Source organism: Chiloscyllium plagiosum, chromosome 5 (assembly GCF_004010195.1).
Source record: "Chiloscyllium plagiosum isolate BGI_BamShark_2017 chromosome 5, ASM401019v2, whole genome shotgun sequence".
Lineage (NCBI taxonomy): Eukaryota > Metazoa > Chordata > Chondrichthyes > Orectolobiformes > Hemiscylliidae > Chiloscyllium > Chiloscyllium plagiosum.
In genome coordinates, this window is record NC_057714.1 from 4,659,141 (window position 1) to 4,684,760 (window position 25,620).

At 41.0% G+C, this 25,620-nt stretch overlaps 1 protein-coding gene across 2 annotated transcripts in view; it reads left to right on the forward strand.

Moving 5' to 3' along the window:
* LOC122549671 (RNA-binding motif, single-stranded-interacting protein 3-like) overlaps positions 1–25,620 on the forward strand; it is a 1,362,397-nt gene that overhangs the window by 926,759 nt on the left and 410,018 nt on the right. For both annotated transcript variants that reach the window (XM_043689502.1, XM_043689500.1), the window contains exon 5: positions 3,009–3,067. In XM_043689502.1, coding sequence (XP_043545437.1) covers positions 3,009–3,067 — 59 coding nt within the window. The remainder of the gene's footprint in view (positions 1–3,008; positions 3,068–25,620) is intronic.

Below are 25,620 nucleotides of genomic sequence, written 5' to 3' on the forward strand. Positions count from 1 at the left end.
ATGAGCTGCCAGAGGATGTGGTGGAGGCTGGTACAATTGCAACATTTAAAAGGCATTTGGAGGGTATATGAATAGGAAGGGTTTGGAGGGATATGGGCCGGGTGCTGGCAGGTGGGACGAGATTGGGTTGGGATATCTGGTCGGCATGGATGGGTTGGACCGAAGGGTCTGTTTCCATGCTGTACATCTCTATGACTCTATTTGCTATTGAAGAGGATCATTGGATTCTCTGCAGCTTACATTTGAATCCAGTCTTTATGCTTCTAGTGAGAGTTGGGCAAATTCATATTTAAAGGTGGAGTAGACAATAGCTGATGTCTGCCTTGACTACTTTGAACATCCAGTAAGCAGCTATATTAAAACTGGCTATCAAAATCTGAATTGAAGAAAATGAACTTTTGGTAAGGGATGAAATAAAATGAATTAGCGCAAGCATTATGTATATGCATGGTCATGTCCGCGCATGAATACATTTATAGTTGTGTGTACATGTAGGGGTGACTTGTGTTGGATTGGAAACATTATTATGGTTCTGCCGCATAGCTTACCTGGCTGTAGCAAAAATGGAAGAATTTACTTTTCACTCCTTATAATAAATATTAACAGCGTTTTCACAGATTTCAAGGTTATGATCATGCAGGATCAGTTGATATTTGACCACCCAGTACTTGAGAGAATTTGCAATTCATTTTTAGCTTCAAGCTTGAGGTTAATGAAAGATGTGACTGGAACCATTGATATACCCACATTTTAGTATATAAATAAGGAACACTCTGTACCATGGAAAATGCGGGTCACATCTTCACTTAATGAGGTACTCGGAGATGAATCACAAACGTATTTTGTCTGACAATGATAGGGGTCTCTTGATTTCCCACCAAGTTTCATTATTTATTTGGAGTGGGTACAGAATAGTGTTGTGACAAATATTTCCAGTTTCTCCATTGATGAGTGCATAGTTTAGACATTGTGTCATAGTAGTAGTTTCAGTGAAGAACAATAACTGGAATCCATTGAACTGGAATTCAGAGGGGCCAAAAACAGGGATAATTCTAAAAAGATTCATGACACTTGAAAGCCAGTATCAGATAAGTGCAAAGCAAAACTGTTTTGTTCATAGATATTTTCAACTAGTTAATACCATCTTTGATCCCAAGAGGGATCAGGGCCTTAGAAGCACAACCTGCTTCTTGAGATGCAGATAGGAATGTTTTGATCTCACATCAAAGGCACAATGTTCTACTGAGGTGTTAATGGTATATGCTTCACATTTCTACTTCTTTGCAAACAGGACACCTTTAGAAAAAGATGTCAAAACTTCAGCAAGATAGCTTGTCAGTGTTTGAAGATTATAAAACAATAAGGGTTCCTTGAATATTTTTGATTTCCTCACTGCAGTGATTTCACTGGCAAGAATTCCCATTATATAACAAAAGCCATTGTTATAAGGTTGCATATCATTTGGGTTCATTACATACATTTCCATTGCACCACTCTCGCCTGCTTGGCTTAACCCTCCTCATTCTTCTCATCCAGTCCTATCATTTAGTATCCTGTGAAAACTCTTAGCATATTTTCACATTAAAAAGCTATTTAACGGCAGTTTATTCTCATGGCAACATACTGGAAGAGATAGCCTTTTTATACATTTAGAAATGGACACTATCTCCATAGAGAGGAAGTAATATCGCATCTCAGTCTGTCATTCTGTCTCACTTATTTTCAAATTATGATCCAGCAGCAGAGTTTGAAAACTTGATAATGCAGGATTGTGGAGCCACAGATTTCCAGACACAGAATCTATTCTGGTGCCAGGCAACCTAGGAAGGGAGGGATCATTTTATTTTCAGGCACTGGAAATGATGTCAGTTAACAACCCTGGAAGCAGCTCTGACAGAACTATGCCATGTTTGACCAAGCCTTGTTTGTCAGCACCAAACCCATCTATTAGTCTCATTCCATCCTGGAAGGTGACAACTCCCTATTTATTTTTCCCACAACCAGAATGTTAACTGTATTGGGATTGAGATGAGAAGTCTGCAGCCAAGAGTTGAGCATTGTATTTATCCTCTCCAGATCTGACTGTGATCAACTGACCATCTTCCTATTCTCCAGCCTTGAGAAAATACAGTTCTTCCAAAATTGCATTGCCTATGTCCTATCCAGCACTAAATCCAGCTTTGTCATTAGGTCACTGCTGAACTGTCTTGATGCCAGCACTACAGATGTCCATAGAGGTGCAAGTGAGGTGGATTGGTCCTGCTAAATTGCCCATAGTGTCCAAGGATGTGTAGGTTAGGTGAATTAGCCTTGGGAAATGCAGGGTTACGCGGATACAGTAGGGGGATGGGTCTGGGTGGGATGGTCTTCGGAGGGTCAGTGTAGATTAGATGGGCCAAATGGCCTGCTTCCACATTGTACGGGTTCTACAATTCTATAAGTCTCCCTACTCAATTCTCCATTAATATACCTCTGGCATTTTGTTCTCCCCTTGCTTCTAGACATCTCTGTACGGCATTCATGATGCTACTTTCAGCCACTGAGGTCCCACACTTTGTGATTAATTCGTTAAATTACTTTTTAAAATAGAACACATCTGTCAGCCAACCTCTCTTAATATCTCTTCCTCTGGCTAAATGCTGTTTTCTTAAACTTGTACTTCAGTGGAATGGTAGCATATGAACAGCACAATATAAATGCATGATTCGGAGATGCCGGTGTTGGACTGGGGTGTACAAAGTTAAAAATCACACAACACCAGGTTATAGTCCAACAGGTTTAATTGGAAGCACACTAGCTTTCGGACAATCACTTGATGAAGGAGCGTCGCTCCGAAAGCTAGTGTGCTTCCAAATAAACCTGTTGGACTATAACCTGGTGTTGTGTGAATATAAATGCAAGTTGTTATATCTGGACTGTCTTAAACAATATCTCACATGTAACTTGTAACACCCCAGAATTAAAGTGAATGCAAGCAAAATTGAGCTTTTCATGTTTATCTTTTTCAGATATGGAAAGATAGTATCGACAAAGGCCATCCTAGACAAAAACACGAACCAGTGCAAAGGTATTTATAAAATGTCATGTTATATCAACTTTGTGCACATGTTTTTGTTCCTGCTGAGAGTGAAACACACTCTATTAAAGGGATTTTTAAAAGTTTTCTTCCTCTGTTTCTTTCTGAGCTTCCTGTTAAATAACCTTCCTGTAGCAAAGATTAAAAATGGAGTGTAACAGTTATTATGAGGGCGTCTCAATAGTTGGTTATTCTCTTTCCTGCCATCTCTCCCACTGCATCGATGCACATTTTTCACATCAAGCAACATGACTGCAAAGATTAGATTAAATGTTCGGCATGTATGTGTGGTGGGATGGGGAGGAGGAGAACTCTCAGATTCCCCATACTCCATGGAACCCTCACTGTTTTTGGTTGTGGTGCATATTTCCCAGACAAGTACTTAGATCCCGCATCACAACGTTTGTCAGCAGCAGTTGTTCAGTCCACATTTTGTACAGGTAGAGGGAATACAATGGCCAGTATTGTATTGGAAGCTCAACCATTGCAATCAGCTAAATTTGCCCGGAGGAAAACAGATGTTGAAAATCAGGCCAAACTTGCCTTCAAGTAGCAGCAGCCTTGATCCAGTGACTGTGTGCCTGAAAATAAAAAGCCAACCTCACTAGTGAATCATACCAATCTGTCACTAAGCTTCACTTATTCGAATACGACAGAAGCTGCATTAGGTTGACAGGCTGAAGGTTGCATTCAGTCAAAATAAGAGAGCAAAGCGAGTACAGACATGCTTGGAAGTTTCATTTAGTTCACATTCAAATCCTGTTGTAACTGAAAGCATACAATTTTCTCTCGAACAGGAAGATGCTTGTTTCTTGTCTAAAAAAAAATTTTGTTTACTGCCACTAGCGTAGAGAGTAGGAAGAATTATCTGGCCTCGTAACAAAGTATGAATTGGATAAAATTTGCACAGTAAATCTGGCTTGTTGCCTTGTCAAACTGATGGGCTGCAGTTCTGCATTGATTGGGACAGACCTTTGTTGCCGAAAGGGGAAATAATGCTTAAAAATGATTTTGCTCTTCCGGCTGGCGCAATGTCACGGGGTGTTTCTGTGGAATCCTATCACTGCTTCTCCTCTTAAATTGGAAGCTTCCAAAATGTTGCTAGTTCTTCCTTATTTTAGTAAAGTTTTCAAGCCTATACTTTTTATTGAAAGATTTTTTTTACCCAGGTACTGACAGATTATGGTGTGATCAGAGGCCTGCTAATGCCATCAGCAAATTGGGCATATTGCCCCACACATTCATCCTTCCAGATTTGTTGTACTCTTCCACTGACACTGTAAACAAAGACTCTGATTTTAGATTAATCTGAGCTGCTGGAAGTTGGAGAGAGTGAGAAGGCATGTGGAATCCAGAATGTGGAAATCCCTCTCCACACAGACTGTGGAGTTTCAACTCCAACGTGCGCATGGCACATCATCGATTGTTTTGTTTTCATGGGCTTTGCTGGGAGTACATAGGTAGAGGCTGTAGATACGGTCCAGGAGATGCTGTGAGTGTCGGAGGTGTAATGTTTTGGAGGGGGGGGGGGGTGTGGTGGTGGCATTAGAGGCCTTAATGAACGCGTCAATGCACCATGGGACGGGGAGGGTGGGGGTTAGCGGCTTTGTCCCGACCTGTGGAATCACAAGTTTGAGGTATTGCTGACTTTAGTGAAGTATGCAGGTCTGATGGACAAGGGTAGACAGCCGGGATATCCGAGCTAAGGAGTTGCCAGGTCTGGCACACTGAACCTAGAGAATAGCTGTAAGTGTACTCACCTCCTCAATCCCACAGCTTTTGGCTGCAGCTTTTGAATCTCAGAAGTCTCCTCAAACCATACCGATTGCAGATAAATCAAAATAAAATTAGGGCTAACGACAAAACTTGCAGCCTCATAATTTAAAACAGAACACCTGCTTCCTTGGAGTTGCTGAGCACTTGCCCACCTTCCCACCTCCCTTACGATGAGGCATTGGTGTTTGTTTTGAGGTAGGTTTCTGATCTTTACAAACTTTTAACTTCTCACCAGTGTGTTTTCCGAGATACGTGTTTCTACTGAAAACTAGGAAGAGAGAGCCAACTGAATCCTATCACCCATTTTACTGTAACGTCCACAGGCAAAACTACGTATACCCTTCAGTTAGTCCACCAATTTGTCATCATGTGTAAATTACAAAAAATATTTCTGTACTTACTTTTTGGGTAAACTTCAAACCAAATCTTTAAATCTTTACTTTAATTCTTTAAGTCAAATCAATTGCTTTTATTTAAATTTACAAGCTTTAGCATCACCTTAGCATGCACTGCATATGTTTTCTCTTTGTGATGTTTCCAATTTTCAAATTGTACGGTGAGTGGATGGTATGATAATATGCTCAAAAAGAAAATTACCGTATTGGTGTGAACTGTTACAGTTCCCAAGTCATGTAAGCAGCAATGGCATTAATATGTGCTCTGATTTAAATGGTTGTTGTGACATACTGGCCCCAGTATTCATTCAGGGACTGGAAGAGACTGGCTGGAAGGTTTGTCGGATAGAAACCTGGACGTGAAGGTCCTGCAGCACAACGAGGGGATGTCTTTTCAATGCTAACATCAGGAATTCTTTCCAACAGCCAGTCAATTAGATTGAAAGGCTGATTGTCTGTTGACCTGGAAAGCCACAGGAGGGCACATATTGGGTAAGCTTGATGTTATTGGGAGTATTTACAACGGGTGGGGGAGTTTTGGGCTAGGGAGTCACCCAATTGTAAGTTTGTTCAGCCTTGGGGAAACATTCCTCCTTCTCCTGACCCGATAACAATGCAGTTCAGTGAAGGAATTTACCTCGTGTCTAGCCAGGATCCTGGCCTCCATGTGTCGAAATTAAAAATCTAATTAAAATGGAGGTAGGGTAACCTCCTTAAATAGTGACATGACCAGCCTACCTCCTGAAAGTGGAAGTGGGCTGGTAAGGATTCAATTTGAGGATTTAGTTTTGTTTTAAAATTCCTCAACCCACCCAACCTTCAGGTTAAAACTTTCCCATTGATTCATAATGTTTATACACTATTGTTTCTTCTCACCATTGATACCCAGGTACATGTAACAACAGGTTTATGGAAATTCTTTTCTGATTCATTAAATAGAACTAATCTCCATTTGATTAGTGTCTATAATACAAAACCACATCATAATGATGAATCTCCATTAAAAATCAGGTTGGTCTAGTACCATTGCAAATGTGTGGTCTGCGCTGACTCTTGATGGCAATTCACGCAGGGAATCAAGACTATCTGTAACATTCAGTTCAGAAGATGTTAGTAAAGGGCTAGACAGAGTGTCAGGAGAAACTACTACTGGAGGGTAGAAGGGTGGAGAATGTGGAATAGCAGACACAGTAGGCTAATGTTAGTCTCTTTCACATTGGATTTGTGAAGTGACACTGCGATAAGACATTTATCCAGCTCCATGGAGAGGGTACTGTTGTGCTTGAGGAGGATGAATGGTTTAGGGACGTGAAGTGCTTTTCATCTGGATGGAAGGGAAGGATTGCATTTGAATTGCTTCTCAGTGCAGTGGAAAAGAAACTGGGGTGAGCTTTAGGGTTAAGTATTCCATGAAGGGAGAGGAGGTCAGAATTAGTAGTTTTTGTGAGGAAAGTGGAAATGCTGACAGCAAGAGAATTATTTTTCCCAGATGACATGTGGTTGCCTAGACTAATCAAGTAAGGACCCAGTTCTAAATGGTCTTCATGCTAACCCATCAGTTTGGGTGAAATAAATCTCTTTCAGACGTTAGGGTCATACATTTATCACCAATTAAAATCTCAGCAGATTGGAGAATGGGATACATCACTCATTTGGGGACTTTATTGCTCTTCAGTTTGGAAGTGGTGAAGAGATATTGGAAACATCAGGACTGGCATATGAGGGAAAATCTAAATTGTTTACACATGATTTTACTGAAGGAAAGATTCACTTACGGCTTTGTTTGGTTTATGGAGCAGCTGCTTAAGCCTCTTTTGACCAAAGTCTGCCTTCTAAGACAGTGGAGGCTTTCATTGTCTGGTTAAGTGGTCTTTCAGAGAAATTCTGAGGTAACTTGAATTTTTTTAAATTGTAATTGAGAAGGATAAAACTGGCATTTACAACTGTTTTGGGAGGGGAGAGGGAAACTGCAGCAAGTGGTCACAATAATGGGGTACTCCATAGTGCATTCTGTGCATCCTCATACAGTCTAGGGGGACAGTTCTGTTTGAGTGTTGCAGCCACTCACCATATTTAATATGTTAATTGAAATATTTTAATCAATTTGAGGATCAGGACTGAAAAGATAATAAAATGTCAGTGGTTTGTCAGTAACATTGCAAACGTTTTGGATAGGATGGTGTATTGAAACAAACTCATATGTTTCATATTTGTAGGAATTGTTGATTTGCTTTCTTTAAGCATTGTTTAGTTGTCTGTTGTGACTTTTCTGTACTTGTGTGCTTCTGCTTATCCATCACATCATTAAACCAGAAGGTGACTCTTGAGTGTCCTTCCACAGACAGAGCTACCACAGCAACTACACATTACAATGTGTTAGCAATTTAAAGTGCAAAAACAGTTACATTTTTATGATTAAACACTGTTGGGAGACGGTAATGACTGGCAAGTGGTTTATCCTTGTAAAAAAGACACTTGTATGATGACTTACCTTGTTACCACGTTTTACAGTAACATTTTACAAAGATATTTGAAAGGACTAGAGATGTAAATGATAAATTTATCTCTACCTTCACAGCACAGCTGTTTTCGTTTACTCACGTATATGTCCTAATCGGTTGGAAAACCGTCAAGCTGCAGAGGTCAGAAGTATTGCACTTCTAAAGCTCTTGATGATGATCCAGGAAAGGCTGAAATGCTTCCATGCAGATGTCTTTAAATTTGACATTGAACTCAGCATTACATTCGGTTGTTGTTCCACTCTTTAAAACATAGTTTTTGAAAGTAAGTAATAAGGGCAGTTTTAGCATCAAATTTGATTTAAATTATAAAAGTTTTACCGTCACACTCAGAAAAAATAGTGTCCAACCTTTTGTATTGAGGAGACCAAATACAGTAAATGTTTTAACACTGTTTCCTGACTTTATCATCAGAATGTATCATTGTCAAACTTTATTATCAGACTGTTTCTTACGGATAGGTACAATTTTACATTTTTATGCTGCATTTCACAACCTTGGGGCATCTCCAAGGACTTTGCAGTCCATTAAGTACTATTGAAGTGCACTCATTGTTGTAATGTTGGGAAATGTGGCAGGCAATTTATGTACAGTAAAACCCAACAAATACCAATGTGAAACTTAACAGATAAGAGCAGAGATGGGAAAGTGTAGTGTAGCTACTATATATGACTGAAGGAGATTTTTGTTAGCAAAGAAAGAGCATCATACCAAATATGAGTTTATCTGTTTACAGTTGTTTTAATTGGATATGATTTAGAGACCAGAATGAAGGTACTAATTATCTAGAGAAGGAAGGAGTGGAATACTTTTTAACATAGTATTTTGATCTGTATAGAGAGTTCGATCTGAGAAACAGCAGAAGATTATTTCGTCATTGTAGTTCTTTCTGAACATTAAGCTGAAAGCAATTGTTGTGGTCCATAGGGAGGATGCCATATGTTCCTTCTTTACATTTTTACTAATTGCTTGCAATAGAACCAGAGAGTATCAAGACCAGCACTGCTCTGAAATGGAACAATTTCTTATATCGCAACCTGCGATTTGCAACTCTTAAATAAGACTGCAAGTGAAATGGAAAAAAAAAGAGTTGGAATTTTTCCTCTTCCAGGAGGTGACAAGAAGGGGAAATGTTGGGGACAGTGGCCCCAGAGAGAAACTTACTACCTCAGCAATTAAGTGCTGCATGAAAAGGTCCATTGGGAACTTCCTCAAATTCATCAGGAATTAATGCTCTTAAATGACCAGCTAATGGCCACTTAAGGACCTCAACTTGCTACGTCCCTGATCACCTATCTCCTGGATGAGAAAGGTGGCTTGATTCCCAGCTCAGAAAACTTGGTGATGTTCCTGTTGGGTAGTTGGGTGGCGGCCTCTAAAGGCCAGCCTCTACCATTGCTTCTGAATCTCCATCTACCCACAACACCCCAGTCTATGGCAAGAAGGTAAACTGAATTGCCTATCACCACTGGATCCCCTGAAGAGCAGGTGTTTGACTGGAGGACTTTAGAACCCAGAAGGCTGGCAGCTTCTGGTAACCCAGGTTTGTCATGTTTGTAGTGATTATCAGAGGCAAACGCTAAAGTAAATAAAATCAATGACAACCACGGTGTGGTCTTGAAAATGTTTGGCGAGTGTCTATGACCTATTTTATAGTGTAGTACCCTGGCTGAAATCAGTAGAACCAACTTAGGGAACAATCTCTATTAGATTACATTTATATCAATCAAAATGCAATTGTCACAATGAGGTAAGGCCACACTGGCCATTCAGGAATTTGTAATCAAAATATTAGGGTCTAAGACCACCTTCCCATTTTTACTTCTGAGCATGTACTTTGAGGGCCTTCTGACTCTCCATCAAACAATGACCTCTCTCCTCCTGTGTTACTTCATCTTCAAGGCCATTAGCCCCACTTGCAGCCAATTTGCTTTCAGGCAGTCAGCAGCAGCTTTCTTCTAATGGGTGTAGCTGCTCTAAGAGTGCTGAATATCATTTAACAACTGGAAGCTTCACTTCACACGTGCCAGCCTCTCGTGCTGCAAGGCCCCTGTAGCCAGTAGTCCAAGATGTGCCTGTCTGAATATTATAATAATGGAAATGATGTGTAAGCATGAATCTTGTGTTAATAAATCACAAAAATTGACCCAGACAAATTTTGAGCCACAAAAGCTTGAACTGAGTTTTGCCCAGTTTTCAGAAGGGACAAACATTTTCCAGTTTTTATTTGTTTTATCAGTCATATTTCTTTCCGTGTAGTCAGTTATTTCTCTTGTGTGTGCATGCACGCACGCGCGCCTTCTTATATTAAAACAATTTAAGACTGAGATGAGGAGGAATCATTCCTCTGAGTTGTGAATCTTTAGAAGTTCTTGCCACAGGGAGCTGTGGGGGCAGAGAGCTTGTCCTTTTTAAGGCTGAGATGGATAGATCATTGATCAGTAAGGGAATCAAAGGTTTTGGGGAAATGGCAGGAAAGTGGTCATGAGATATGTTGGATCAGCCATGTTTTTATTGAGTTGTAGAGCAGACTCGAGAGACTGAATGGCTTACTTGTGTTCCTATATGGTCCTATATCTGACAACTAGATGCTATGGCTGTGTATTTCCTCAGTGTCTATGGCCCTTGAGGTATTCTAAAGTGAGCAGATGGGTAATATACTGTTAGGTTCTCTTGCAGTTTGTTATCTGGTCTAAGGAGATGTACGTGGAAGAAGAGCATGGGGTGAGACGTGAAAGGGAGAGTTGTTTTGTCTCCTTTCTCAACAACTGACCAGCTGATACCACCAGGATTGGAAACTTAACCTCCAGACTGCAAAAAGCTCTTATCCCTCCATTTTTAACAAAAACAAATAAAGGCCCTGGAACAGGCTATTATATAAAAAAGAGTTGTGGTGATCATTTAACCTCCATTCTACCTTCCTGAATTATCTCCATTATCACTTAATTCCATTAGCTACCAAAATTCTATAGATCTCTTTATTTTTTAATTCATTCACCACATTGCTGGGAAGGCCATCATTTCCTGCCTTTACCAAATTACTGTTAAGAATGTGATGATGAGGTTGTAATGCTGAGATGATTAGTCTCCAGCAGGCACAACTATCTTCCTTTGTGCCGGTTATAATTTCCCAACTAGTGTAGACCTTCTGATTCTCATTGACTTCTGTTTTATTCTGGCTCCTTGATACAATAGAGTTATACAGCATGGAAGTAGACCGTTCGGTCCAACCATCACTCCCTCAGGAAGCTTATTCCACACGCGAGCCACCCTCTGTTTAAAAATTTTCCCCCTCATGTCTTTTTTAAATCTCTCTCCTCTCACTTTAAAATGTAACCTCTAGTCTTGACGTTCCCCATCCTAGGGAAATGACAACTACTATTAACTCTACCTCTCATGATTTTGTAAACTTCTATAAGGTCGCCTTTCAACCACCCAGTCTATCCAGACTTTCTTTATAACTCAAACCTTCCATACCTGGCAACAACCTAGTAAATCTCTTCTGAACTTTGTCAGGCTTCATATCTTGTCTATACCTGGGCGACCAGAACTGTGCACAGAATTCCAGAAGAGTTTTCATGAGTGTCCAGTACAACCTCAACATAACTTTCCAACTCCTATACTCAACGGACTAAGTGATGAAGGTAAGTGTGCTAAACGCTTTTGGCTCGATGTCAAGGGTGGATGCACTCATCTCAGGGGAGGTGATGGCCTCATTGGATTAATAGTCCAGCTATAATACTGAGACCCAGGTAATGCTCTGGGGACCCAGGTTCAAACCCCACCATGACAGATGGTGCAATTTGAATTCAATAGGCATCTGGAAATAAGAGGTAAAAACAATTACTGCAGATGCTGGAAACCAGATTCTGGATTACTGGTGCTGGAAGAGCACAGCAGTTCAGGCAGCATCCAAGGAGTAGCGAAATCAACGATTCGGGCAAAAGCCCTTCATCAGGAATAAAAGCAGAGAGCCTTAAGCGTGGAGAGATAAGCTAGAGGAGGGTGGGGGTGGGGAGAAAGTAGCATAGAGTACAATAGGTGAGTGGGGGAGGGGATGAAGGTGATAGGTCAGGGAGGATAGGTGGAAAAGGAGGTAGGCAGGTAGGACAAGTCCGGACAAGTCATGGGAACAGTGCTGAGCTGGAAGTTTGGAACTAGGGTGAGGTGGGGGAAGGGGAAATGAGGAAATATTGAAGTCCACATTGATGCCCTGGGGTTGAAGAAATCTGAGGCGGAAAATGAGGTGTTCTTTCTCCAGGTGTCTGGTGGTGAGGGAGCAGCGGTGAAGGAGGCCCAGGACCTCCATGTCCTCGGCAGAGTGGGAGGGGGAGTTGAAATGTTGGGCCATGGGGCGGTGTGGTTGATTGGTGCAGGTGTCCCAGAGATGTTTCTGAAAGCGCTCTGCTAGGAGGTACCCAGTCTCCCCAATGTAGAGGAGACCGCATCGGGAGCAACGGATACAATAAATGATATTAGTGGATGTGCAGGTAAAACTTCTAACGATGACCATAGAACCATTGCTGATTGTCAGGAAAAACCCATCTGGTACACTCATGTCCTTTAGGCAAACAATCTCCATCCTTATCTGATCTGGCCTACGTGTCACTCCAGATCCACAGCAATGTGCTTGACTCTTAACTGCCCTCTGGGCTATTAGGGATGGACAATAAATGTTGGCCTAGCCAGAGATGATCTCACCCAGTGAATCAATTTAAAAGAAAATTCTCATCTCCTGAATTCAGCATTTTTGATACGACTTTGGATCAAGGCACAATTAAGATTTGAAGGTGACTTGTCTTGCTGGAACCAAAGCAAGATTTTTGTAAACATGTGATAGCATTGTTGGTGACGCCTTTCATAATTTTGCTGGTGATTGAGGGTAAACTAATGGCAGTGGCCTGGACTGGATTCTTTCCGATTTTTGTAGACAGGACTAATCTGGGCAAATTTCCATGTTGTTGAGGGCATGCTAGTGTTCTAGTAGTACTGGAACAATTTGACTTATACGGTAGACTAGTTCTGGAGCATACGGTTTTAACTTTAGAGCCAGGATGTTATCAAGACTCTCAGCCTTTGCTGTGTCCAGCGCCAATAACTGTTCCTTTGTTTCCTCATGAGTTAATCAATTTGACTGAAGACTGTCATGCTGGATATTTCTGGATGAGGTTGAGATGGATCATCCACTTGATTGGATTAAGCTGGTTAGATACACTTCAGCCTTGCCTTTTGAAAGAGATGGACTGGGAACCACCACAAAAAAAGTTGTTTAGCTGTCTCCACCATTCACTACTTAATGTGCATGACAGTAAAGCATAAATGGTTGTAGAATCACTTGGCTCAGGAGCATTATGTTTCCTTTATTTAGCAGGCCTGTTGTAGCTTCCATAGGTCAGCGATTTAAGTGTGCCTGGTACGACTTCAGATGAAGCAAATGTTGTGGCAATTTGTTATTTTCATGTTCGCCATGACTGCGGCTAGCTTTTTAATTCTGGATTTATTTGAATTTAACTTGCCCCCAGTCGCTGTGGTGAGATTGTGTCTGATGCATTTGGCCAAGCATCTGGATCTTGTAACATTGCCAACATTCAAGCAGTTCATACTCAATATACTTTATAACTGGTCACCCACACTTCTCTGGGATAGAGAATTACATAAATTCTCAGTTATTTAATGTGAATACATGTAATCTCATCTCAGTACTAAATGGCTGATCCTTCACTGTACTGATTGTAGCTCTAGACTTCACATTGCAATTCTATGCTATCAGCTTCTGGAAGGAGGTTTAATTCCCAAAACTGGGCAGGTTTAGATTGGATGGGATGTTATGATGTTCAAAAATTGGGAGGCCCCAATCTACCTCCCACTCACCCACTTCTGGTTTAATTGGAGACAGGACTGAGAATGGGCAACAGGCCCAAGAGGTGGGTTGGCAATTTAAACGTTGCAATGACGTTTTTAATTTAGCCAAAACCGGCAGCTCTTTCTGATTCTCGGAAAATCCAGCAGCCAAAGAGAAAAGAACGTTGCTAGATTTAGTAGACAAGTGCCTTATTTCCACTAACCTTGCCTTCCCGACTGTAACAGGGAAATGACGATTTTAAAAACTGCTAATCAGATCCTGCCATGAAATTCAGGCAGGACTTTCAGGAAATCTGTCTTTCCTGGTTTGCTGACCTCTGAGTAGTCCTGCTGTTCCCTCCCTGCATTCCAGGTTAATGTGGTGCTCACAGTGACTGCTGTTTAGTAGCTGAACGGAAGTAGAACTGGGGGAGCGTTTCATCAAATTTTACAGCAAAATTATATACTTAGTACACGTATTACCTTAAAAAGAGGAAATTCTTTAAGCAAAAGGCCAGGCGTGCTCATTTTGCCGTATTATGTCTGCCAAACCACTCCTCCCAGTGTCTTTTGTATGTCAGAGTATTTGTCTTGCAAAGTAGTTTAACAGTGTGTGATTCATACCACTACATGGGCTTTACCCTGATAAGATTTATCAGTTAGAATTTAGTATTTTGGGTAGTAGTTGAAAAGTGCAAAAAAAGAAATTTGTCTGCTCTGTCAATGACCTGAAAAAGAAGTTATAATACCCTCCCAGTTTTTAACAGAGAGAAATAATGGAATCATTGGCCCCAGACATTATCTGCACTGTCAATAAGACCTTTCCCAATTATAGAGTTGGTATTTCAGAATGACCGCCTGTTGCCTTGTTTAGGCCTCATTGCTAAATGAAAACATAAATTAGGATCCAGCATTGAGAGGTTTGGCAGCTCCTGTTACGAAAAAAAATACTGTTGAAAGTGTTCACATTGCAGCATCATTGAGGGTTAGAGTGTAATGTTTAACTTCATGCTTATATTTGAATCAGATTTAATCCAAAACTTGATTTGACTCCCTACGCACTCCTAAGAAAGTTGAGTTTAGATAATTTTCTTGATCTTTGATGTTAACTTTCAGTCTATGAGATTATGCATTTTATTTTGTGAGCTTGCAGTTCCTATATGTTTTTTTTTCTTTTAATCCAACTGTGAACCTATGCTTTTTTTTTCGCTTTATTTTCCAATTCTACCTGGCCATTTAATATTTCGCTTTGCAATAACTTGGTCACTTATTAGATATGGATTGTTATTCTCTCAAAACAAGATAGTTAGTGATAGAAATAAGTTAGTTTGCAACTGGACTTGAATGTGGGTGGATAATGACCCAGAGAGGAGAGATATAGTAAGACCAGAGATATCAGTGATACAAATTCAAGCGGTTTAGGCAGAATAATAGATCTTTTCTAATGGGGAAATGACTCAATATTAGAGGGGCACTAGATAGAGTTGCAAAACAAATGTGAAGATGTGATGATTTTTTGAGAAGGCGTTTTGATTTCATGTCACCAAAAGATGAATCCTTTAAAGCCTGAATTCTCTAAAAAAAAGATAACAAGTGTTGTCACCAGCTCAGAGCTGGTGCTACATCCATAGCCTATTCAGTGTAGTACAAATTCAAGATCATTGTCTTATGTCTGTTTCTGAATCAAAAACTGCTGCTGTGTTTTTTTTTCAGTCTTTAAAGATCCATTTATATGACACAGTAGATTTCTCTATTCCTGTGCTCAGCAAAGGCTCAACCTCTTTCCATTGTGCTTTCTTCCAAAAACGACTGTTGCATATGGCTCTGCATTGCAATCCATCTGCCACCTATTTGCCCACTCTGTTCACCTAGTCATGCCCTGCAGTGAGTTCCTGCATTCTTCCCCATTGTTCGGTACAATCCTGGATTTGGCATCTTCTTCCAATTTTATTGGCACCCTCCTTAGAATCAAATAATGTTCACAGCACCGTAATAGGCCCCTTGACCCACCGTGTCTGGGCCAGCTGAAACATGAGCCACCCAGCCTGATCAATGTTTCCAGCATTTGGGCTGTAGCCCTGTAGGTTATGGTACTTGACGTATATAGCCAGATAGCTTTTGAATGAGCCTCTACTTCCCTTTTAAGCTCGTGAATTCCAGACCGAACAACCCACTAGATGTTTTTTATTCTCTCTCTCATCTTCCTCCTCAATAACACAGTTTATATTCACTGAGTTTCCAATTACTTGTAACCCCTACTGGAGAGTGCACTGGTATTCCCCATTGTGTAAGAGCATTTTCACTAGCTGTACTGTCAATTGTGGTTAAACAAGTTGTCACTGTTGAAGTGTACAAATGAGGAATGGCCACTTGAGTGAAGTTGTTGGAGGGTGACTATACTCAGAGTCAATGCGTTCAGAATAGTAAGAACGCAAAAAAAAGTATGAAGATCCTCTCATTTAAAAAGTTTATCTAAGTCAATCAGAACAGTCCAGTTCATGTGGGAATGTTCTGATGACTTCTTTTGCAAGTTAACTGTATTGACTGTAATCTGATCATGTAATTTCACTGTCATTCTGATTAAAAATGTGTCAAGGCATCTCAGTGTTCAAATAGTGAGGTAGGAGCTTGATAACAATTTATGATGAGAGAGCTGTCAATTAATTATTGATCAATTGACCCCTCGAGAATATGGTCTTTTCCCCACCAGTTGCTTTAAGGTGATTCTTTAGTAGTTCTGCAGCAGTTAAGTAGCCGTGGTCAATTTGAGTTATTTCCACGTTGAACGATTTATTATCCTGTAATGACATTCCAATTAATAATTAAATTTTTCAAGCAAATTTTTCTCAGAACTGATTTATAAAGTTAGCTCCCCGTACAAAAGTGAAATATTCACATCAAAAGTATGGAGTGCGTGAGTCAAATATTTGGAATAATGAAACCATTGACAAAATAATATTTCAAAGTTATTACAAGATGAAGACTATGGGCTTTTTGGCTGTAGTCTGCAGAACACATGTTCGATTCCCTCAGGCAGACTGTCATTCTGCAAGCTCCAGGTTTCAGAGATCTTTGACTTGCTAGGCAACCAAGAAATTGTGTATGAACAGATAAGGCATGTATAATAATGCTGGATTCGCTGTTCCTTACTGTTCTATTCTTTCACAACTGAATCTCCCAAAATTGTTTATCCTTTTGCATTTTGGAGGCAATAAAAGCCACCCATGATCACTCACACACACACACACAAACACACTTTTCAGGCTTATCTGCCTTTGTCTAATTATTCATTTCTCCAAGTTCAACTAAAGTACATTTTAATGTAGGGGCTTGGCATTCCACTACATTAAAATTTCTTGGCTCATACTCATCATAATCCCAGAATAATAATGCCTCCTTAATTTTGAAGAGAGAGGGAGAGAAGGCGATAATGAAGAGGCATGTTTTGGCATGGTTATTATTTGTGTGAGATGCAAGATTCAAATTACTTCTGGCCTAAACCTGAATATGTAATGAAAAGGTCAAACCTACTGATATGGGTACATTTTGTTGCGTAGCAACTCTTATATTCTTTCTTTTCATTTTTTTGGGGTATTCTTTAAATGTTCATGATGGTGGGTAAATAAGGGCCAACCTTTTTACTTGTAAGACATAGCGTAGTTGTAAAAATGTTGAAATCTTTCGTCTGAAGGAGGAGTCCTTTGTTATCTATTCCCTCAGCAACTTTATGCTTTCCAAACCCCAGAGACCAACCTTAAACAGGGCAGAGCTCCCTCAGCAAACACTATAAAATAAAATGGAGACAGCTAAAGGCGTCATGGTGTCTCTCTCTGTCCTCTATGGGCTTGATTGTCACAGCAGTAGATAACATCCTGTCTGCTGGTTTCAAAAAGAATTTGGTTGCATTCTTAAAAAGATGGCCATGGAACAAGCAAACCCAGCATGGTTTTACATTATCTGACTCAGCAGTGGAATCTTTGTTTAATCTTGCTATAAAGATACCAGCATCGATTTCCTGTCACATCTTTATTATCGTAAAATATATTGCTATAAAGACAGCAGCAATTGATGTGTTGCCATGTTTAACATCCTTTTGTTTTCTTAGAAGTAAGAGAGTGGATAAAACTGGAGGTGCAAATACTTTAGGTCAACCAAAGGGTTATTCACTGTATTCTTACAACAGACTGAAGCATTCAAGAAAGACTGCTTCCGAATCCTTCAGGTAGGAACTGAAAGAACTGCAGATGCTAGAAATCCAAAACAAAAGCAGAAATTGCTGGAGAAGCTCAGCAGGTCTGGTAGCATCTGCAGAGAGAAATCAGAGTTAACGTTTCCGGTCCACTGACCCTTCCTCAGAACAGAGTTAACGTTAACTCTGGTTTCTCTCTGCAGATGCTGCCAGACCTGCTGAGCTTTTCCAGCAATTTCTGTTTTTTGTATCATGTAGTTTTGTTTTGCCTTTATATGATAATAATCTGGTAGAAAAGAATTTCGTGGCATTTATAGAATCTTCCTAATTTGGAAATTGAAGGAAAATTAGGTGGTCATTTGTTACCCGTTACCGCCCAGGTTGAGAACATGAAAAATCATTCTGGGTACGGGAGACAACCGCTATTTAATATTGTCATGTCTGATGATACCTGTATCACAGCCATAAGACTCAATAGTGCTGTACTGAAGGCTATGAATATTAACCATCATGCTGCAAATACACAGTTGATTTTAATGATTGGAGGAGGAGAGACTGGGCAGAATCTTGTTTTTTGAGACTACGTGTGGATATGGACTTAAAGTACTTCTGCTTGGGAGCATGTTGTCACTTCGTGTGCAGTTACATTCATTTCAGCTTAAAACATATCCATTTATCAGTAAAACGCCACATTTTGTAGGCTTGGCAGGATGTTGTAGTACCATGGAGGTCTTTCAGGTGTCATATCTAAAAGGCACCTGGACAGCACTTCTCTGCAACCCAAGAGCATCACTCAACCTCCGCTCACCACCCCCACAAAGCCTTGGATATGTCAGAGGCCAGGCAAAAGGCAGCTCCACACTTTGGTGATCAATGCACATGGATGGTTGAAGATAAACTGGCTTCAGTGCTGTAGGAAGATGAATGACTTGCTATGCTCTGTCAGGTAGGTACCACTCTCTACTTGAAGCACCATGAGTTGACATTGTTACCTTACCACTGCAGAGCACTGTCACACAGGATGTTGGGTGCCAGGCATCTCCATCAGAAGGCTCATGTGCAACCAATATCTGTCACTTCATTGCACTGTATTACTGTCGGTACCATGGTGATACTGCCTTCCGCTCGTCTGCCAGAGTTCACTCTTAAAAATAGAAAGGTTACAACACTCATCAGCTCACTGATCTTTCTTTACAATACAGAGAATGTACACAACTGACAGCTTTTCATCAAAGAGCACACCAACTAAAGATCGCTTCAGGATGAACAACTCCCAAGGTAATTCGGGCACACACACCATATAATGCTTTATTGTCTTTCTATGGCTCTTTAACAACACTGGCTGACCTTTTATTCAGAATCTTTTAATACCAAGCTTTCCCACACCACTTTCTTCAGACTAGTAATATGCACGGACAGTGACAGCCATGAGAATTGGTATCCATATCTCAGTTGAATTGAATTAGCTTTATTGTCACATATTCTGAAATGAATACAGTGAAGAGTTTATAAGTCGCTACTTATAGCGCTATCTTAGGTACAAAGGTACCTAGGTACAGTTTCTTCAGTTACAGATTAGTTACAGTGTAACAATGTCACCAACACACGGCGCTATCTTAGATACAGAGTAACTAGGTACAATCCTTATTTACACAATAGAGAAATGAAGAAAAGAATAGTTACATTACAGCTACACACAATATAAGCATAGTCAGAAAAAGCAGGAAGCAAATGTAAAAAGACAAACACCACAGTCTCTCTCCAAGGGCTCTCCACAGGAGACCTATCAATCTCTCATGCTTAGTACAGGTGTTCCCATGCTAACGTCCCTTTAATGCTGTATTTCTGCAGCAGAAGAACAGGCAGAATGAATGCAAACATACCCAGATAGGGATGAGGGCTTTGGGGCGGTGAGATGCCTGACAGAAGGTTCCTTACTCCATTAAAGGAACTGGGCACTAAGTTGGCAGGAGCACAAGGGCAATGTGCTGAATGGAAGATTGGATCTCTACAGCCATCTAATAAAAATTTGCTACTTGCGACATTGCATCAAGCTCTAACGTCTTAATGAAACCTCAGGTCACAGTGGCTCATGTCACTTATGAATCTTTTTCTACGCAGCCTTCAAATGCCACTCCCAAGCCAGGACAAAAGAAATAAGAACCCCAGGACCATTACAATCAGTCCCTTGAACCACAACTGTAATGAAAAGCAGTTCCAAGAATGAACCGTCAAAGCCTTCCTCCCCACAGCACAGAGGCATTGATCTTGGGACATGTACAGATTAGGCTCAGGGTGTCAGGCCAGTGAGAAGAGCTCAGAGTGAAAATTGAATGGAACAAATAAAGTTCCTGAGTCTCAGAGAACTGCTGGTTGTCACGTCCATGCATACTCCACAAGTAATGAGCCCTCTGGACTTGGCCATTATTAAGTTGACAGAGATACACAGGCAAACAGGGCATCATCTGTCAGAGGTGTAAGAGATCATGCACAGAGTGAAGCAGAGAGACGTCTGCCTACTGTTTGATGTGGTGGCTCCAGCCCCTGAATAAAGACATAGCTGCCTGCAGTGAATGGGTAAAGACCGTGGCGAAAGAGATTCAGCAGGACAATCTGCCAGATGTATACTAGGACCCTAACTCCATTGATTCATGGAAATTCAGTCTATCTCCATCTTCAAGGAATGTAACCAGCCAGCCTCAACAGCTTCTGGGGTAAAGATTCCTTTGATTACCCTATAACTGAGTGATTCTATACTCTGAGATTATTTCCTATGATCCAAAACTCTCCCATAAGGGAAACTATAACTTTTCAACATCTGTGTATGTTGTATGTTTCAATAAGGTCACCTCTCATTTCTCTAAATTCCTATCAGTACAAGTCCAACCTACTCAGCCTGTCCTCATAAGAGAATCCTTCTATCCCAGGGATTAACCTAGTGAACTTTCTCTGGACTGCCTCCAATGCCATTATATTTTTCAATTGATAAGGGTCCAAAACTATTCACAGTATTTCAACTGTGGTTTGACTTGGGCCTTGAATAGTTTGAGGGAGACTTGCTGATTTTTATACCCTATTCCCTTGGAAATAAAGACCAACACCACATTTGCCTTCCCTTTTAAGCTAATTGTCATCAGTGTGAGGGTTTTACACTGGGGCCATTAGCAATGGCTTCTGGAATCAACCTTTGTCACATGTGAAGCAGCCCCGGAGGTGATGTGGGGCAACAAAACACTACTTTCATGGGACCAGGGAGTTGTGCAGAGTGTAAGTGTCATGGCAGCTGCCTGGATAGTTGATGCACACCAACACAGATTGTTGCCTATGGTTACAAGTGAGATGGAGATTGAGCAAGGGAAATCCCTCATTGGGCTGAATGGCCAAATTCCGTTCCAAGATGTTATGGTTTTAAGTCTTTGTACATGAGGGAACCCAGCAGCAGTTGCAAATCCCTCAGTTCAGAAGCATTGGCTCTCTGGGTCATTGTGAAGTGGATAAACTGGATTGTTAGCCTGTAAAAGACAAAAGTAAACACATGCTTCACTTTGAGATTTCCAGCATCCACAGTATTTTGTTTTTGTATGCACGAATGCAAATATCAGTTGCTGATTGGGCGACTCCATAGTTTCCATTTCAAGTCTGAAAGGAGCTGGTAGTGAGGAAATCCATATCATCGTGATCTTCAGGGTTACAGGTTCAGCACTTCTTCCTGAGTTGTGAGGCTGCAGATGTAGGTGACAGTGAGTCAACCGAAGACATCTCCGGTACTGCCTGTCACTCATTTGCAGATAGCTTCAAACCCTTCAGTAATTGCTCTCTTGTTGCTTTGCACACTGCTGCTGAAGACCCTGGCTCCTCTCTTTAGGCATCGTTTGCTTGTCCGTAGCTGTGACCCCTGAGCCTCATGTCTCTGGTTCGGTTAGCCTTCACATTCCTACTTGTTTTCCTCATCCAACCTCTTAGCCAAAGCAATGTGAGGACATCTGCTGGGTTCAGTTGGTTAAATATCTGTCGTGGAAGGCTAACTTATGAAGAGCTTTCAGGATTGAGGTGTTCAGTTTCTGTTTGAGATATTGACACAGTCCCCTTTGAGGAACCTCAGCAAGCTGCTTGTGTGCTAGGTGAAAGCCAGCCATACAGCCACCTCAACATGAGGTTAGGTGTAACCTTCATGACCCAAAACTGGGTTTCTTCCTCCTCACTCCACCAATGTATAAGATCTTTGTGATCTTGATCTATGCTTTTCCCGTATCCAGCAGTTAGCTCAATCTGACTCCTGGTGGTGGTCATTATTCCCTGTGATGGGGTCCTGCAACCTCCTGTTATGGACCAGACCAGACCCCCCTCAAAATATTTTAAGAAGGTAGCCTAGACCGTAACCTCTTATTTTAACAACAAATATAAAGTGCTGTGTTCCAGATGTAATGCGACTGGTTAAACTATTCGACATTAAGCAAAACACAAATTTTAAAACACTCTAGTTAAAATATAACCAAAGAAAGAGGCATTCAGAATAACTTAACTTTAGTGGATTACTGTCCGGAGGGTTGGTGTAGACTTGTTGGGCCAAAGGGCCTGTTTCCACAGTGTAGGGAATCTAATCTAATCAAGTGAAGCAGATCTAGTTGCAACTGCCAAACGGAACTTGTTTATATATTTGAAAAGAGAAAAAGAACTGACAGGTCATAGGAAAGAGCAAAGGCATAGATCTAAGTGGATAGAGCCTACCGTGAGCTAGTGTAGGCTTCCCCCAGTGCAGTATGGTTTTGTGATTGATTTTGGAATAGTGAAAGGCTTTAGGTGAAATTGCTGAAGCAGAGATAGCAGCCCAGAGAAAGGATATTTGCAATGAACAATCCCATCTCTATGGTGGATGATTTAACATTTTCTTCCCCTAAAAGCGTTAAAGAACCTTTAATGAGGTCCTCCTAAGGGCAACTGACTTGTCAGCAAATTGCCCAAATTGCACTCTTCTCCATTTGGAGAAAGAAACAAATGCTTCTGGTAAGCAGAACACAGCTAATATTTCTCGGATATTAATAATCCCTTTGATTATGATGAATTTTGGCATTGTTTTACAATGATCATAGAACCGCAGAAAAGTTCCAGTAGATCCTGCACTGGTTGAATAAACTCATTGCCCAATCTAATGCCGCTTTCCAGCATCTGGTCCATACCTTTACAGACTTCTGGCACTTCAGCTGCAGATCCAGGTTCCTTTTTAAATGAATTTAGGATTTCCACCTCAACCACCAAGCCAGGCAGTGAATTCCAGACACCCAATACTCTCTTAGTGAGAAAGCTTTTCCTCATATCCCCTCTGTCATTCACCTCAAACCTGCATCCTTTGGTAATGGACCTGACTGCACAGGGAAACAGCTCTCACCTGCACACTGTATCCAAGCTTCCCATTACTTTGTACCCTACAGTTAACTCACCACTCGGTCTCCTCTGTTCTAAGGAAAACAACCCTAGCCTCACCAATCCTGACTCATTTTGGTAATATTTTTTTAAATCTCCTTTTTATTCTGTTTAGAGAAATTATGTCATTCCTGTAATGTGCTAACCAGAACTGTACACAAATCACCAGCTGTAATATAACCAGTGTCTTATTTAGATCCAGCATAGCATCTATGCTGTTGTATTCAGTACCGCATTCAATGATGGAAAATATTGCATATGCCTTCCTTAACACCTTGTCAAACTATCTGCTACCTTCAGGGACATGTGGGCATATACTGTAAGTCTCTCACTTCCTGTGCCCCTCTCAGTATACTATATATTCCCTTGCTTTGTTTGCCTGGCATAATGTGTAACCTCACACTACTTCAGTTAAATTCTATTTGCCAATATTCCATCCACTTAACCAAGCCATTGATATCATCCTCTCTGTCCTCTTCATTATCAACTACCTAGCCAATTTTTGTGTTTTCTGCAAATTTCCCAATCACGCCTCACACACTTTAGTCTAAATCATTATATATTGCACAGTGAGCAGGGTTTTTTTGCCCCTGCACCAATTTGTGCTTCAACTCATTCCATTTACCTGTATACAGGCTTTTAACTTTGGGTGGCATGATGGCTCAGTGATTAGCGCTGCTGCCTCACAGCACCAGGGACCAGGGTTCAATTCCAGCCTCGGGCAACTGTCTGTGTGGAGTTTGCACATTCTCCCCGTGTCTGCATGGGTTTCCTCCGGGTGCTCTGGTTTCCTCCCACAGTCCGAAGATGTGCAGATTAGGTAGATTGGCTGTGCTAAATTGCCCACAGTGTTCAGGATTGTGTAGGTTAGGTGTATTAGTCAGGGGTAAATATAGAGTAGGGGGAATGGGTCTGGGTGGGTTATCCTTCGGAGAGTCAGTGTGGACTTGTTGGGCCGAGGGACCTGTTTCCACATTGTAGGGATTATAAAAAAAAATTCTGACCAGCCTGCCATATGGCACCTTGTCAAATCCCTTATTGAAATCCATGTAGACAACAACCACTTTGCTATCCTCATCAATTCAACTTATTTGTCTCCTCAAAAAAATCCAGTTACGTTCATAAGACATAATGTTCCCTTAACAAAACCATGCTGACTATTCCTGATAAATGTCTTTCTAAATAACAGTTAATCTTATTTTTCAGTATCGATTCAAGTACTTTGCCATTGAGGTCAGACTGACCAGTCAATAATTATTTGGCCATTGCCTCACACCTTTTATGAATAACGGTACAATGTTTGCAAACCTGAATCCTCTGATACTGTATCAGGTGAGGATTAGAAAATGATCTTCAGAGCATCTGCTGTTTCATCCCTAGCTTTCTGTAACAGCCAAGCTACAAATCATCCAGCCCAAATGATTTGCGCACCTTCAATGAGGCCAATTCTTCAATACTACATCGTGATTATTTCATCTAATATATTACATTCATTCCTTTTGCAAAGAATGTCTGCATCATCCTGTTCCTTTGTGAAAACAGCGAGCAAGTATTCATTTAGGACCCTGCCCACATCATCTTCATCTACACACGTTACCACTGTCTATCTTTGACAGGCCATGCTCTTTCCTTAGCCAGCCTGTTACTTATCATATTCTGATTAAACATTTCAGATTTCCCTTTATTTTGCCAGCCATCTTTTAGGTCTTCTCTTTGCTTTCCTAATTTCCCTTTTTTTATATTTCGCTCCTGTAGTTTCTACACTCCTCTAAGATTCTGAAAGTATGACTTTTTGAAACTGTCATCTGTTATATTGTTCTGTTTATCATACTCTGTCTGCTTGTGATAACCAGTGTCTCCTGATTTGGTGTACTGTCCCTTCATCCTTGTGGAGACAGGCCCACAGCAGGCCTGTAGAATTTCACTTTTTAGTGACTTCAACTAAATTGCCACTGACTTTCTTTCAAATAACTGCATCCTGTCCATTTTCACCAGATCAAGTCTCAGCTTTAGATTAGATTAGATTACTTACAGTGTGGAAACAGGCCCTTCGGCCCAACAAGTCGAAGCGCCCCGCCGAAGCGCAACCCACCCATACCCCTACATGTACCCCTTACCTAACACTACGGGCAGTTTAGCATGGACAATTCACCTGACCTGCACATCTTTGGACTGTGGGAGGAAACCGGAGCACCCGGAGGAAACCCACACAGACACGGGGAGAACGTGCAAACTCCACACAGTCAGTCGCCTGAGGGAATTGAACCTGGGTCTCTGGCGCTGTGAGGCAGCAGTGCTAACCACTGTGCCACCATGCCGCCCCCATTGTGACATTTACCTTTAGAACTTTTACTCCTGTTTTGCCTTTGTCCCTTTCTGTGATTTATGTTAAATGCAACTGTA